Source organism: Colletes latitarsis, chromosome 1 (assembly GCF_051014445.1).
Source record: "Colletes latitarsis isolate SP2378_abdomen chromosome 1, iyColLati1, whole genome shotgun sequence".
In the NCBI taxonomy this organism is placed as follows: domain Eukaryota; kingdom Metazoa; phylum Arthropoda; class Insecta; order Hymenoptera; family Colletidae; genus Colletes; species Colletes latitarsis.
The window spans coordinates 38213148-38229167 of record NC_135134.1 but is presented as its reverse complement, the minus strand read 5'-3'; the positions used below and the strand labels follow the sequence as shown (position 1 = coordinate 38229167).

At 34.7% G+C, this 16020-nt stretch overlaps 1 protein-coding gene across 1 annotated transcript in view; it reads left to right on the top strand.

Annotated features, from left to right (window-relative positions):
* LOC143343903 (uncharacterized) overlaps positions 1–16020 on the top strand; it is a 223287-nt gene that overhangs the window by 144736 nt on the left and 62531 nt on the right. The window contains exon 2 of the mRNA XM_076769275.1: positions 3225–3328. Within this exon, the coding sequence (XP_076625390.1) occupies positions 3225–3328 (104 nt within the window). The remainder of the gene's footprint in view (positions 1–3224; positions 3329–16020) is intronic.

Genomic DNA, 16020 nt, shown 5'->3' with positions numbered 1-16020 from the left:
AGGAAAAAGTTTCCTTATATAGGCAGTCGTACAACAAATAGCGCAGCCACTATTTTACCACCTGTAAAATACTCGAAGAATTTAATTTATGGCCCCGGTTGCTTCACAAGGATACGAATAAAACTCACGGGCTGATCTCTGCAACAGTGTTACGTGCTGGTAGGAGCTTTCAAAAAAGTTTTAAGTACCCTGAGGAATCGTAACATATTGCCGCGATCGTACGAAGTGTCTCGTGTAGCAAAAAGTCAGACATTCCCACTCAGAATCAATCTCAATAGCTTCCAAAAATTTTTTAATCTTTAGGCCAAAGAATAACAAGTTCATACGTACGTTGATGTATGATTTGAGGAATTAAGCAGAGTTTTGAATAGATAAATATCAGATAACACTTACAGAGGAGAGCACACAGTGACCTACTTGGATTTTACTGTGCTTTTGCAGAATGCTAGTAGAGTGATCCCTTTTGGCGTGTGTAAAATATTAGATGTAGATACTTGATAGATAGTTTTAAAGACAATTATGAGCTAGTATAACCGACTATTCACAGGGTATTTTGTAAAATTTAATATTAATTCGGTTGATAAGGTTTGGGTGTTTTTCATTGGAAGGAAATATGTACCAAATAGGAGTAGGATTATACAGAACTTGTAATTATCTTATCTATCATTTTAATTATTTATATTTTAAAAACTATTCAGTATCTACACCTAATATTTTGCATGGGCCAACAGAGACCACTCTGCTATTATTCTGCGAAAGTACATTAAAATCAATGTCAGTCAGTTCGTGACCTCCCCTTATCAGTGTGTTTTTTGAAATGTTGGCAATAATAAAAATTTCAAAACTAGCTTCATAGGGAAACAGAGGCCAGTTTTATTTTCTTTTAGATAGGATCACATATTGGGAATTTTACTTTCAGACAGTGTAAATCTTTTAACAGACAGATTGGTATTTTTAATATTTATATCATGTGTTTCTTTTTTCTTTTATTATTAGTTGATTGTTGCAAAAAGTTCATTTGGAACTTCAGTTTGCACCAAGCAAAAAATCACATTTTTGTTAATAAAATATACAAGAAAAAGTGTTGCAAAAAGCTTATCGCAGCGCACCCTTCAATTACAGAAATTTCTTAATACGCATGCCTTCTTCGCATCTTCCGATTCGACGAACTTTGCAACACGCGATGAATTCGATTGTGAAAAATCGCGAGTCGAAGAGCAAAAACTTATTTACGACACGTCTCGGCGATGTTATCGATAACTGTCGGATTTTATCGTGGTTTTTACGCGGAACGTGCATTTGATTGCTCGTCCTTTAATGCAATTCGATTCCTATAATCGATACCTTGGAGTAGCGGCGCGCTGGAAAATTGTGAAGAACGTTCCCAATGTATACTTTGTATTTTCATGGGGCGAAAAATACGAATGATTACACCGCGATCGAGCCAGAACGAGTCGAAGCAAGCTACATCCGGCCCCTCGAGGATAAATGAGCGCCCTTGGTTATTAGCATCTGGAAAATTTCGAACAAAAACGATCGTTCTTGGTGGTCTTTTCATAAATACCGTCGACCAATTCGCGAATAGTCAGGAAGCTAACCCTAAACCATTTTGGTACCCGTTTGCTCGAGTAAATGATTTGTCGAGATATTTGCAACTTACAATAAATCTAATTCAAGGATAAATAAACGATCCACTGTGGGCGTTCTTGGCTAGAGATTTATAGGTTTCCAACGAAAGAAGCGAGGAATACTTTAGATAAAGTTTTAACCAACCTATCGGACCAGTTTTTTCCACGCCACTTAACTACACTTACAACTCTTAAAATCATCCAGTTCCAACATTTCTTGTCTTTCATGGTCGGTTTAATACCACGAAAAATAAATACATTGCGATATTTGAAGCAAAACATTTTTTTTTATACACCAGTTGATGTATCTTTGCATACTCTTTAAAAACGTATTAGAGTTCTTGGGTCGAAAATTGATCGGTGTAAAAGTTATGGCTTTTATTCCGAATTTCCATATACGCGATATAGTGTGCCACGTGGTGATTGTAATATCGGTAAATCAGTTTATTGATTTGTCGGTAAATGCAAAAAATTAGACACAAAGATTTGTCGGTAATTCGCCTCTTTTTTACCGACAATATTATGTATTCCTATAGTTTGCTATGATGAAAATTTTGATTTGTATTTTTAAAAAGATGCTTGCAATATTTTTTTAAATATTCTCATTGCTATTATTGAGGTTTTCAAAACATAGAGTCCCTGCAGCGGAAATGACTCGATCGTTTCATGAGCATTGTAATTGGCTTCATCAGCAGATCAAAGACTCACTTGATTTTGATGAATCATGCTCCTACGGAACTCATCAACTGTTTACATTTTATACAGTAAATTTCTCTGATATAAAAGTAACTGGAATGCACATTCTTTATAAAAACGAACTTTGACCAACATATCACGATTTAAACATTTGAAAACAGCTAACTTAATTTCCAAACGCAAATCGTTAAAGTACGACGAATTGCAAAATTTGTACCGAAATAAATAATAAACTTTTGTAACATTTATGGGTGCATGCAAAAGTTTGAATCCCTCCAAAAATAATTTGTAGTAACATTGATAAAGTTACACACAAAATGACAATTTTGTATCAGGAGTTAATTGTAATTTGATATTTGAAAAAACTTTGTCAAAGAGAAACCATGGAAACAGCTTTTCGTCCCTTGATCGTCGAATTAGTTTTAATTATCGTGAGATTTTATCGTATTATATACTCCAAACACCAAGAAATATTTCGAAACATTCTCTGTGTATAGATAAATTCAATCACCTCTGCATCGATTAGATTTATGTTTTTTTTTAATTTTTTATATGTTACCAGCAGTGCTACACTGTTACACGAGCAAATATTTCATTTAAAAATTGAACTGGATATCTTAATAAAATTCTAATATTTGAAGTAGGTGTCGCGTTTGCAATTATTCCTGTTAGAAATTTTAAATACCTGCTCAAGTTTGGTTATATGAAACGAGAATGATTAATAATTTTATTTTAACTAATTCAGTGTGTACTACTTCAAACGCACTCAAACGTATTCTAAAATCCTGAGTGTGTAATGTTTTATAGTTTACATAAACCGTGATAAAGTATTGATATTGTGAACTCGTGCGAACGAGTCCGCGAATGATTGTTGTAATTTAGTATTATTTCTGTTTTCAGCGATATTTCAAAGAACATCAGTGTCCAGAGGTCAGTTGAGGATCCAAGGTGTCGCGACCTGCCTGTACCTGTGCATGGATTCCTGTGGTCTTCTTTACGGCTCGGTAAGTCAGGCTACTCATGGGAAAAAGTTGCTCTTCCTTTCGATAAAATCGCCTCGCAGCACGCCTCCGACATACGGCGCGCGCATTCCTGAAGAAGAAAATCGAGCGGCTGAGTGCCACGCGACTTCGACCACGTATCCGCCTCTTCCTATTCCGTAATACGCTATCGCGGCATCTAAATTACAGAAACGCAATGGGGGAAAAAGGAAATGGGCACGCAAACGTTGCTCCGTGTACACTGGGGAATCGAATCTTCGATCTTTTGTTTGAGGAACAATTTTATTTTCATCCCCCATTATCGCGCGCTTAGAATCGTCGTAATCGAATCAACGTAGACTGCGAAACAAAAAGATAGCACGCGTCTTAATTTATCGACGCGTGTTAATTCACGGGTTAATTTATCGACGCGTGTTAATTTCTCAGGTTAATTTATCGACGTTTCCGTTCATCGGTAAGTCGGTAAAACTATCGATCAAAACCGGTTTGCCGATAATTTGCCGATATTTTTGAAGGTATTGAAAATTTAAAAAACAGTTTACTTCACTCTAATCAAGATTTATAAAGTATGAACTTCAACTTTAATTTTGCCGTTAACTCGTCTTCGTATCGCGCTTGAATTTTTTCATTACATACATTGCTCAATAAATCTAGCAACTGTTTCGTTTTTCCATCACGAATCTTGCGAATCCGACTTTCATTGTATTGTTTTTATGCGTGAGAAATATTAAATATTACTATATTCAATTTATTTAATTGTCGGTAAAATAGAGGCGAATTACCGGTAAATTTTTTACATTTACCGACACATCAATAAACTGATTTACCGATATTACAATCACCGCATCGCACAGTGAATCGCGTATATGGGAATTCGAAATAAGTTATAACTTCTAGACTGATAAATTTTCGACCCAAGAACTCTAATACTTTTTTAAAGAGTATACAAAGATACATCAACTGGTGTATAAAAAAAATGTTTTGTAATTTACTGCTACATTTTTTGTCAACTGACTACTAACTTTTGTTCGAAAAATTTTGGTAATGATTTAATTTGAGTATTAAATGACGTATTAAAAAATTACCAGTTACACGGTGTTTCCAGGAAACACCTTAGCTCAGACGCTTTGGACAACCGGTAGACAAAGTATTGTGATCCGATCTCTTCGACTGGAACAGTCGCCTGACATTAAGTTGTCTTACAACATCCGCATCGTTGTACTTTCCCATAAACGGGATTTACAACTTCGTGAAGTTCCAGTCGCGACATACACGTCCTGAATCACGAGCTGTTTTCAGGATTAGTAAAACATCAGGTTTACGATGCAGGACGATTCCTTTGACATTTTCTATAGTAAGCGTTTTTGTAACCATTTTGAAATTTAGAATATTAAATTAAATTAAAGAATTTTGGTATATATATTTTATTATTTCGTTTCAACAAATTTTCATGGATATTCCCTAATACCATGTCTTTATTGTGTATTCTTTTTCTTTTATTTTTGTGTATACATATATAATACAAGATTATATGTACAAAAATAAAAATAATAAAAATAAAAGAATATCCATAAAAATTTATTAAAATCAAAAAATAAAGTATATATAACAGAAATTCTTCAATTTAATTTAATGATCGATGGGTCGTAAATTTGCATTACTTGCGCGGCGATCGTATGAATCATTTTAGACCCAGGTGTAAGTTATATTGGTTGTTTCGATAAATTTAATTTGTCTGCATTTTTGCAGAATTGTCGCGACTAGAACTACCCACCGCGCCACCAAAGTCGCAGGATCGCGCGTAGGGAATCCGTCCACGGGATTTCGAGCACGACAGAACAAATCGGTGGTGCGCGTACAATCAATTTCATCGACGTTTTCGAGACTTAATTAAAACCGATGACGTTTGATCGAAACAGGATTCGATACAGGAGCAGCTGTACGAGCCTGAGAAACTGGTTTAGCCCTTAACTACTATCGTTCTCTGTTTCGTTCCTCTTTTTTTAACCCCACGCCGCTGTAACTAGTACCGAACAAAAGGAACGCCTTTCCCAGGGGTTGATACACTCTTGACTGTGTACCATTTCGCAGGAGGATGCGTTTAATGGCCGATTGATCTTGTGCGCTTTCGCGATTTTTCCGGAATTCCCGCGGTCGTGACGAGGAAATTGGAATTTGATTTGTAGCGAATTTTTGAAAAATAAAAATACCTTGGATTTGACGGAGATTTTTCATGGCCGCTAATGACATGAACGTGAACTGAAAAGTGTAAATAAATTACGATTTGAGAAGTACATACATTGAAAAAATATTAAATCATGCTTAACAAGTGTCATACCTCGATTTTGATGAAACTTGGTATACTGATAGAGTATTGAAAAATATTGGTCACTTATTTTTTTCAGCCGCAAATGGTCATATTTAGGGGATGTTTCGCATCCCCCAAGTTGGGGGTGGAAAGCACATTTCTTTACATATCTCGGAAACAAACGAAGGTAGAAAAAAATGTTAAACATAAGAAATATATGATTTTTCATGAGCAGTAAGATGGTGTAAATGTAAATGTCGCTGAGTCATAGGTGGTGCCACTGTTTACGAAAGGTACGATTACTGGTACAAAAATAACCATAACTCGAAGAGTTGCAGATAAATACAACGGAAGATTATTTAGTAAACTTGAAAATATGTTTAAAAACAAAAATGAATTGATCTCGATTAATAAACAATTATTTATTTCAACGTACCAGAGTTTTTATTATTATTTTTTAAAACACCTTGTAGATGTGTTTTAGTGATTTCGTAAGTTAAAATTGTTACTATTTTTTATTGAAAAACATTGTGAGTTCGTCAGATAAAAAATGACTTAGAAAACCATAAGAGCCTCTCAATAAATTTAGTAATTTTCATTAATTTTTTTAAAGCGAATACTACGTACGTAAAAATTTTAATGAGAGATTCTAGAGGCCAAAATAAGACGAAAATCAAGATTACCAATTTGTTGATGGTGGCTTCGTTACGAAGTTATTAACGTTTAAAGTTCCGCCAGTACTGAATTTTGTTCTCGAATGTGGGTAAGATTTCGGAAGTATGTCTATTCACCAAAAATGATTATAATTGACCCCCACAACCGAAAATAATTTTTCCAGAACAATTTGAAACTTTTTAATTTCGCCGAAAAATTTAGGCATCTACCACCTGTCGATTTTTCTTAAAAATTACTTTTTTAATTTTTGATAATTTTATTTGACGCCCTACAGAAAAGTTGTCTAACACTTTTTTGTAGCTTCCCATGAGCTCTACTTCAGAAAAAAGTTTCATTGAAATATATTCACTATTGTAGGAGTATTGGCTGTTTGAAAATTGGACCATTTTTATGGGGGTTTTCTCATTTTGCGGGGTCAAGGAACAACTTTTCGAATATTTTTAGAATTTCTACATATTCTCCATCAAAATACGCGTAGTTTGCTTTTTTAAACATTAAAATCGTGCAATCCGTTCGGAAGTTATGACGTTTTAAAGATTCGCATGAAAATTCGGGTAGACATTTCTGACTAGAAATTATATTTTCGGTAAGGAATTTTTTTCTCGAAACTGAGTAGGTTTTCTGGGGTATGTATAATGACCAAACATGATTGTAATTGCCCCCTGTAACTAAATATAATTTTTTTAGTATGATTTGAAATTTTTTAATTTCGTCTAAAAATTGCAGTACCTACCGAATTTTTTTCTCGAAAGTGGGTAGGATTTCAGGGGTATGTGTATTCACCAAAAATAATTGGAATTCAGCCCTGCAACCAAAAATAATTTTTTCAGAATGATTAGAAATTTTCGAATGTAATTGTTAATAACTTTTTAACGAATCCTCCATCAACAAATTTATACACTTGGTTTTCGGCTTATTTTGGCCTCTAGTATTTCCCATTAAAATTTATCCCAGGGGTGGCCGAACACCCTATATTATAAGCAGGTTCATTAAGAAATTAAAGACTTGAGTAAGACCTTTACCTGTTACGATACCTATAAAAATGGCTTTCTAAAACTGGCAACACTAGATAAAACATTTCTTCGTACGGCCCTGACTATGGTCTTAAAGCCCTTAGTTGCTCGTATTTCTGCCAATTCATTTATTTCGGGAGCTGAAACGTGTAAACTTTGACACCTACTCGAGTTTACGACCTCGTCATATCGTGGCCCGGACTGTACTAGATTTTTGGGAACGCAACTTGAGATTTTTCTTGAAAAATTTGACGGTGCATCTCGAAAAATGAATCGTGGAAAAGAGGAATTACCCCTCGAACCAGTCTCGGATCGAAACGCAGCGGGCGAAACCGCAAACTCGTGCGTGGCGAGCATATCCGTAGGCGTTTCTCGGTTTGTCAAACGGTCCTCAACCGCACGAATAAAGGAACAAATAAATTAATATTAACGTCAAGCGTTTCTCGAGTAATCTCCGAGCGTTCCGCGGCCAACCGAGCCGATAAAACAAGGAGATACGCGGTAAGAAACAGAGGCAAACACGATCAAAAATAGTCTCGCGTACCTTACCAACGAGACCCCGCAAACCAACAAAAGCCAACGAACGTCGCGGACTCCAAAGTGACTTCCAATGCTCTCCGATTAGACGGACCGATAGAACAAGAAGAGATTGAAATAAAGACGTGGTAAACGTCCAACTGGAAACTAGTCTTGTTAAGAGACGCGTGCATTTCATTAGAGTTGTCCGGTACGCTTCAAACCGTATCCAAGAGTAGAAACATCGCATCGACTCGTATCGTACATCTAACTTGGTCCGCTCGGAATCTGCTCGACGGATCTTCGAGTTAATAAAGATTGTCGTCGTATCTGCATGCCGTTCGTCTTCGATCGCGTTCCCGCGGATTTGTTCCGCGAATCCTTTTCCCATTTATCGTTACGTTTCCCCAACCCTTCGAACCAGGCTGCTCCATTATTCATACAATTAGGAGACTCTTGACGCGAATACGACGTTTCCAGTTAATTCTCGATCGCTCGCGGCGAACTTTTAATCGCGTGGCAGATAGCACCGCGATTCTATTTTAGTTATCAATATTTATGCAGAACCGCCGGGACGCGAAATAGATGATGGATGCGCCCGGCGATGTGCCCTTTGCTCTGTGACAGTTTAATGGGCGGTGGTTGTATGTACGAATGCAACGGCCGCGACAGGTAATTCTTATCTAGCTAACGAATATCGAACAACGAATGGAAACAGCTTTTCGTCCCTTGATCGTTGAATTAGTTTTATTTATGATTTTATTGTATTGTATTCTCCAAACATCAACAAACATTTCGAAACATTCTCTGTCGTGTGTGTAAATAAATTCAGTCTCCTTTGTGTTGATTAGGTTTATGGTTCTATTTATATTTTGTATGTTACTAGCAGTGCTCACGGGTAAATGTTTCATTTAAAATTTACAAACATCGTCAAATATATGAATATTTTCGAAACATTTTCTGTTGCATATTCAGGGTAGTCGGCTACCTCTGGGAAAAATTTTAATGGGAGATTTTAGAGGCTACAATAAGACGAAAATCAAGAATATCAATTTCTTGACTGACACTTCATTCAAAAGTTATTAACAAATTAAATTAAAACATTTCAAATAGTTCTGGAAAAATTATTTTCGGTTGCAAGAGTCGATTGCAATTATTTTTTGTCATTACACATAATCTCGAAATCCTACTTAGTTTCGAGAAAAAAAATGTTTACCGAAAATCTAACTTCTGGCCAGAAATGTCTCCCCGAATTTTCATGCGAATCTTTAAAACGTCATAACTTCCGAACGGATTGGACGATTTTAATGTTTAAAAAAGCAAACTACGCGTATTTTGATGGAGAATATGTAGAAATTATAAAAATATTCAAAAAGTCGGTCCTTGACCCCGCAAAATGAGAAAACCCCCATAAAAATGCTCCAACTTTTAAACAGCCATAACTCCTACAATAGTGAATATATTTGAATGAAACTTTTTTCTGAAGTGGAGCTCATGGGAACCTACAAAAAAGTATTAGACAACTTTTCTGTAAGGAGTCAAACAAAATTACTAAAAATGAAAAAGGAATTTTTAAGAAAAATCGACAGGGGGTAGGGTGCCTAAATTTTTCGATGAAAAAAAAAAATTTCAAATCGTTCTGAAAAAATTATTTTCAGTTGCGGGGGTCAATTACAATAATTTTTGGTGAATAGACCTACCCCCGAAATCCTACCCATTTTCTAGAAAAAAATTCAGTACGGGCGGAACTTTAAACGTTAATAACTTTTTAACGAAATCTCAATTAACAAATTGATATTCTTGATTTTCGTCTTATTTTGGCCTCTAGAATCCCCCATTAAAATTTTTCCCAGCGGTGGCCGAACACCTTGTATAAATAAATTCAGTCTCCTCTGCATTGATTAGGTTTATGTTTTTTTTTAATTTATTATACAGTGTGTTCGACCACCCCTAGGAAAATTTTAATGGGAGATTCTAGAGGCCAAAATAAGATGAAAATTGACAATACTAATTTGTTGATAGAGATTTCGTTAAAAAGTTATTAACGTTTAAAGTTCCACCGGTACTGAATTTTTTTCTCGGAAGTGGGTAGGATTGCGAGGGTATGTCTAATGATCAAAAATGATTATAATTGACACCCGCAATCGAAAATAATTTTTTTAGAATCATTTGGAACTTTTCAATTTCGCCTAAAAATGTCAGCAGCTACCCCTGTCGATTTTTCTTAAAAATTTGTTTTTCATTTGTAATAAATTTATTTGACGCTCTACAGAAAAATTGTCTAATACTTTTTTATTGGTACCTATGGGCTCTGCTGCAGAAAAAAGTTTCATTGAAATATATTCGCTATAGTAGGAGTTATGGCTGTTTGAAAATTGGACCATTTTTATGGTGTTTTTCTCACTTTACTTATTTTAGCAATTAAAACATATTTTAAAACGTAACATAAAAGATAAACATAAAATGTAAAAATTGTTTAGTGATTTTTGAACGCGAATTATTGATAAATTTTTGAACGGTTCCAACGCTTATCAAAAGTTTCGAATTCCGTTGAGTTTGAGTCAAGATGAATCGAAGAGAAATGAAAAGTAATGAATACTGAAAGGAAACGGCGTTCTCCAGGTGACTACGCGTAGTCAACGAACGTGATTAATTACTCTGGACGCGCACAAAGTAAAACTTTGCGCTTCCTGTTACACGTAAGAAAACATGTTCCCAAGAAAACCAACAACAGGCAGCGAAGTCCTCGCCATTACACGTGACAAATAAAGTAAATTTACTATATCTTCGACTTAAACAGGTGGGCAATCACAACCATCATTTTCATCAGGGCTATGTATAAATCTTCTGCTACTTTGTCCTCTATTATGCCCTGAAGCAAACAGGTACGAGAGTCACAGATGTTCGAAGGAATAATCATGTTTGTATTGCGTTCCTCGTGCATACAGGGTGTTTTTAAATTGTTACGTCGAATTTTACTAACGTATTCCACTAACTACACTCGTGACTCGTACACTCGTTGAAACAATATGATATACTCGAGATTGCATCGCTGAAATCACAAAATAATTTCTATTTTTTACAAGACAAATCTTTTGCACTTGAATTACGATTTTCTTCTTCGATATTGATGTAGATATATTCAGACATCATTTCCATGCAAATCCAGCATGCGTACCCGCGTTTGAGAATGAATGAACACCGCATGTTCTTAAAGAGGATCAAGAAAATAATATTAATGCTATTATCTTATTATGGAATTACAGAAGTATCATTTTCGACAAAGAAAAGTGTTTCAAAATGTACATATTAAAAGCAGATTCAATTCTCATTATGTTTGAAATCGTTTGAATAAATAGAAGTAATAGTAGTACTATTGTTTGATCATGCAATTACAGAAGTATCATTTTCAACAAAAAATATGTTTTAAAGGACACACATTAAAAACAGACTCAATTCTCATTATGTTTGAAGTTGTTTGAATGAATAAAAGTAATACTAATGTTATTGCCTAATTATACAATTGTAAAAGTATCATTTTCAATAAAAAAAAAGTGTTTTAAAATGTACACATTAAAAGCAGATTCAATTCTGATTATGTTTGAAATTATTTGAACGAATAAAAGTAATACTAATGTTATAGTCTCATTATACAATTATAAAAGTATCATTTTCAATCAAAAAAAGTGTTCCAAAGTGTACACATTAGAAGCAGACTCGATTCTCATTATATTTAAAATCGTTTGAATGAATAAAAGTAATAATAATACTATTGTCTGATTCTGTAATTACAGAAGTATCATTTTCAACAAAAAATATGTTCTAAAGGACAAACATTAAAAACAGACTCAATTCTTATACCTTGATCTATTAACTAACGGTATAGCAACTCGTATAAACAATATTCGTTTGAAAAATGCAATTTTGCACACTGTACGATTTGCCAGCGAGTTAATTGAACGTTGTTGTGTTTGGTTGGGTATCATAATGAAGAAATCACGTAGCCAGCGATAAATTCGCGGATGTCCAATTTACATTCTGAGCAGGACTGTTAGAAAGATCGAATAGAGCGCCGAAGTTCTTACAGGAACTCGAGACCAGTGTATCTGATAGCTAATCTACATAACACGAACAGCTAGGCAAACATTACGTTGCTGCTGTGATGCAGCCGACAACAGATTAATATTCTGTTGGGTTTCTTGTCGGGTAAATCGAGCACAGTGCTACGTAATTTCTACACTAGTTCGATTACGCTACTATTTTCAATCGTTCGAAAGCTACACGGAAACGAAGATTGAGTCCAATCAAGTATCGAGAACGAATTACCACTTTCGTACGCGACGACAAGCACGGAAGCGTTTATCAGGAAATTATTAATTGGGGTGCAGAAACGGAGAGATAAATGAACCGTATGGGCTTATCGTAATTAACAAACGGTAATTCGAATGCTAGACATTCCCGGCTACAACGCCAAATCGAATATGATCGCAAGAGAAAACACGCTAATCTATAACCCTTTCGTTCCCTCTGAACATGCACTAGTTTCTTTTCTTCATCGTTGCATATATAGGTCGTCCAATAAGCGGAGAATTTCTTTTCTATAAAATTTTCATGAAAAATCAGCAGAGCAAAACTTACTAAATTAATTGGAAGAAATTATCGAAATTTAAATATTTAAATTTTCTATGGAGGGAAACGTCGATAAAAAATTATATAAAATTTTAACGAAGATTGCAAGTACATTCACTAGGCACGGTAAATATTAGTTAAATGAGAAAAAGAAGATTGGAAATCCGTTCAAGTTAGAAGATTAAATTTTGTTACAACATCTATCTTTTTATGAAAACCTTTGATTTCGTTTTATTCGTCTCGTACATTAGAAATGAAATTCTGTTTAAATGTAATTTATTACTGTCTTCCAACGAGAAAACTAAATTGTAGAAAACGTGAAATACTTCAATGCCTAATTAAACGCTGTGAAAAAGTTCTTAATACTCTGTCGGACATCTGAATCATAAATCGTGGCAAAAACCAAACCAATTTCCTTTCCTGAACAAGTCGTACATTCGAGAATAATTATACAGCATGTTTCGAAACGAGATATTCTAGGGTAATTTTTTCGCGAAAGACGATACGCAACAAAATTCAGTGCGATAAGATCCGAGAAAGAAAAAATGAAGTAGAATCAATCTCGATCGAGATATCTGTAGCGACCGGTAAAAAAAAAGCTGTAAACAAGACGGCGAAACAACATTCCTTCTTGTTGTGTACAAATGGCGGATAAAATTCTCGACAGAGAGTGATTTACAAATAATATAATAATTAATTTCTCTTATCTCGTTACAAGCTTATCGTTTCCGGGTACAGAAATTTCCTTTTTCGTTGGGTGGGAATTTTTCAAAAAATTTTTAAACGATCTGTTTGACAAGATATAATACTCGAAGGATCGTCTCTCGTAATTTGCACTCGAACGTCGAATTGTTCGCTTTTCCGAACGGGTGAAGGATCGTGTAATAATCACAGGTCTGATGCTTCATAATTTCATGATAATAAGCCCACGAAAGCTGACCGCCATATTGGTCCGATCAACCGTGAAACTCTAACTTAATTACAAACATTTCGCGCTGCTGTACGCCCGAACCTCCGTTCGAGCAGAATCAATTGATGATAAAAGAAAAAAACGATCGTGGCATCGGTAAGAATCGTGAATTATAGTTATTAAGAAATGTCGGGAGCCAAATGCCGGTTAAAGGAAGCTCGCGTTAAATCGGCGGGATCGAGGGGCTCAATTATGAATATATAGACTTTACAGTGAATCGTCGGGCACACTGACTGCTGGAAGCGTTGATGTTGACGTTCGTTCCTCGTTTCGTTAGAGAAAAATTACTTTCGCGAGCGATGGATCCTCCTTTTTAACGCGTTCATTGTTTAATTGTTTTCTACGAAGATAATTTCCACTGGAGACGAGCACGACATTGATTCAAAATATGTTTTGTAACACGTGAGTTCAAAGCGCTAGTCACCAGTGGCCGCCATGACAGTCAACGTCTTCGATACGAACAGAGTCGAGGAAGGAATTAAAGAGAAACGTCACTTTCTAGAAAGTACAAGTTAAATATGCAAGAATCAGCATAGAGCGTGCCACTTCTTCTGCATTGCTTTTTCTGAACTTCGTACCTTGTGTGACCGGTATCGTGCATTGTTTTTATCGAATAAGTGAGGTTATGTATTAGTTGCGAGAGTATGTAGATTGGTAAGAGTGTATAGAAGGTATGCAAGTTGGCACAAGTGCGTGGAATACATATGTTTTTCTAATTAAATACGTATACAGGGTGTTCGGCCACCCCTGGGAAAAATTTGAATGGGAGATTTTAGAGGTCAAAATAAGACGAAAATAAAAAATACTAATTTGTTAATGGAGGCTTCGTTAAACAGTTACAAACGTTTTAAGTTCCGTTCGTACTGAATTTTTTTCTCGAAAGTGAGTAGGATTTCGAGGGTATGTCTAATAATCAAAAATGATTGTAATTGACCCCCGCAATCGGAAATAATTTTTTCAGAATGATTTGAAACTTTTCAATTTCACTTAAAAATTTCAGCACCTACCCCCTGTCGATTTTTCTTAAAAATTCATTTTCCATTTTTAATAGTTTTATTTGATGCCCTACATAAAAGTTGTCTAATACTTTTTTGTAGGTATCCATGAGCACTACTTCAGAAAAAAGTTTCATTGAAATATATTCGCTATAGCAGAAGTTATGGTAGTTTGAAAATTAAACCATTTTTATGGGGTTTTTCTCATTTTGCGGGGTCGAGGATCAACTTTTCGAATATTTTTACGATTTGTACATATTCTACACTAAAATGCGCGTAGTTTGCTTTTTTAAACATTAAAATCGTCCAATCCGTTCAGAAGTTATGACGTTTTAAAGATTCGTATGTAAACTCGGGCAGACATTTCTGACTAGAAATTAGATTTTCGGTAAGGAATTTTTTTCTTGAAAGTGGTTAGGATTTTGAGGGTATGTCTATTGACCAAAAATGATTGTAATTGCCCCCTGTAACTAAATATAATTTTTTTAGTATGATTTGAAATTTTTTAATTTCGTCTAAAAAAGTAGCTACTCGAATTTTTTTCTCGAAAATGGGTGGGATTTCGGGGATATATATAATCACCAAAAATGATTGTAATTGACCCCCGCAACCGAAAATAATTTTTCCAGAACGATTTGAAATTTTTGAATTTAATTGTTAATAACTTTTTAACGAAGCCTCCATCAACAAATTGATACACTTAATTTTCGTCTTATTTTGACCTCTAGAATCTCCTATTAAAATTTTTCCCAGAGGTGGCCGAACACCCTGTATATAATAACAGCGAGTGAAACGTTCTAAGTGACGAATTTTGACAACAATTGTTGCAATGAATGTCTTCATTTCAGATGTCTTAAAATGATTTGCGTCCTATTATTATCATTTGTCTACAACTCGTTTTTACATGTTAATTGTAATTTTGATAACCTGTGTTCGCGTCTTCTCGATCTGCTTGTTGTTGCATTCGATTTAATTTGACACTAAATCGACGTAGTAAATACTACATTGTATTTTTTATGCGAAATTATAAGATAGGGTAATTTGTCTTTGGAAATTAACAAAAAGAAGAACTAAATAATCCGTTGTTGTGTTTCGTTTTTATTGCATTCTTCTCAAACGATAGGATATATGAAACAATTTATAGAGGGAAATTACTATCTTTAAGCAGACATGTTTCACTAAAGGATGCCATTTATGTGGCTACAAAAAATATATATATATGTGTACAAAGGTAGTAAAATATATTAGTTTGGTTTTGTGATACTATCTTCATAATTAATGTTCAGGAAATATCTTTGGATACATTAATCCGTATGTTGTTACTGTTGATGTTATTACTTATACTCGTTAATTTCGTCTCAATGTCCAGAAACAACCCTGTACATAAAATAATTAAACGTGAACTTGAAACATTCATGATACAAAAATTTTAATCGACCAACTACCAGAATTGGACTGGACAAGCTATATCAATCGCTTGGTGCAACATATTTTATGGTACCAAATATATTAACAACATTTTCAGAACTATCACTGAAACCGAAACAGTTATATATAGATGTTTTTGCAAATTCATATAACTATTTTAA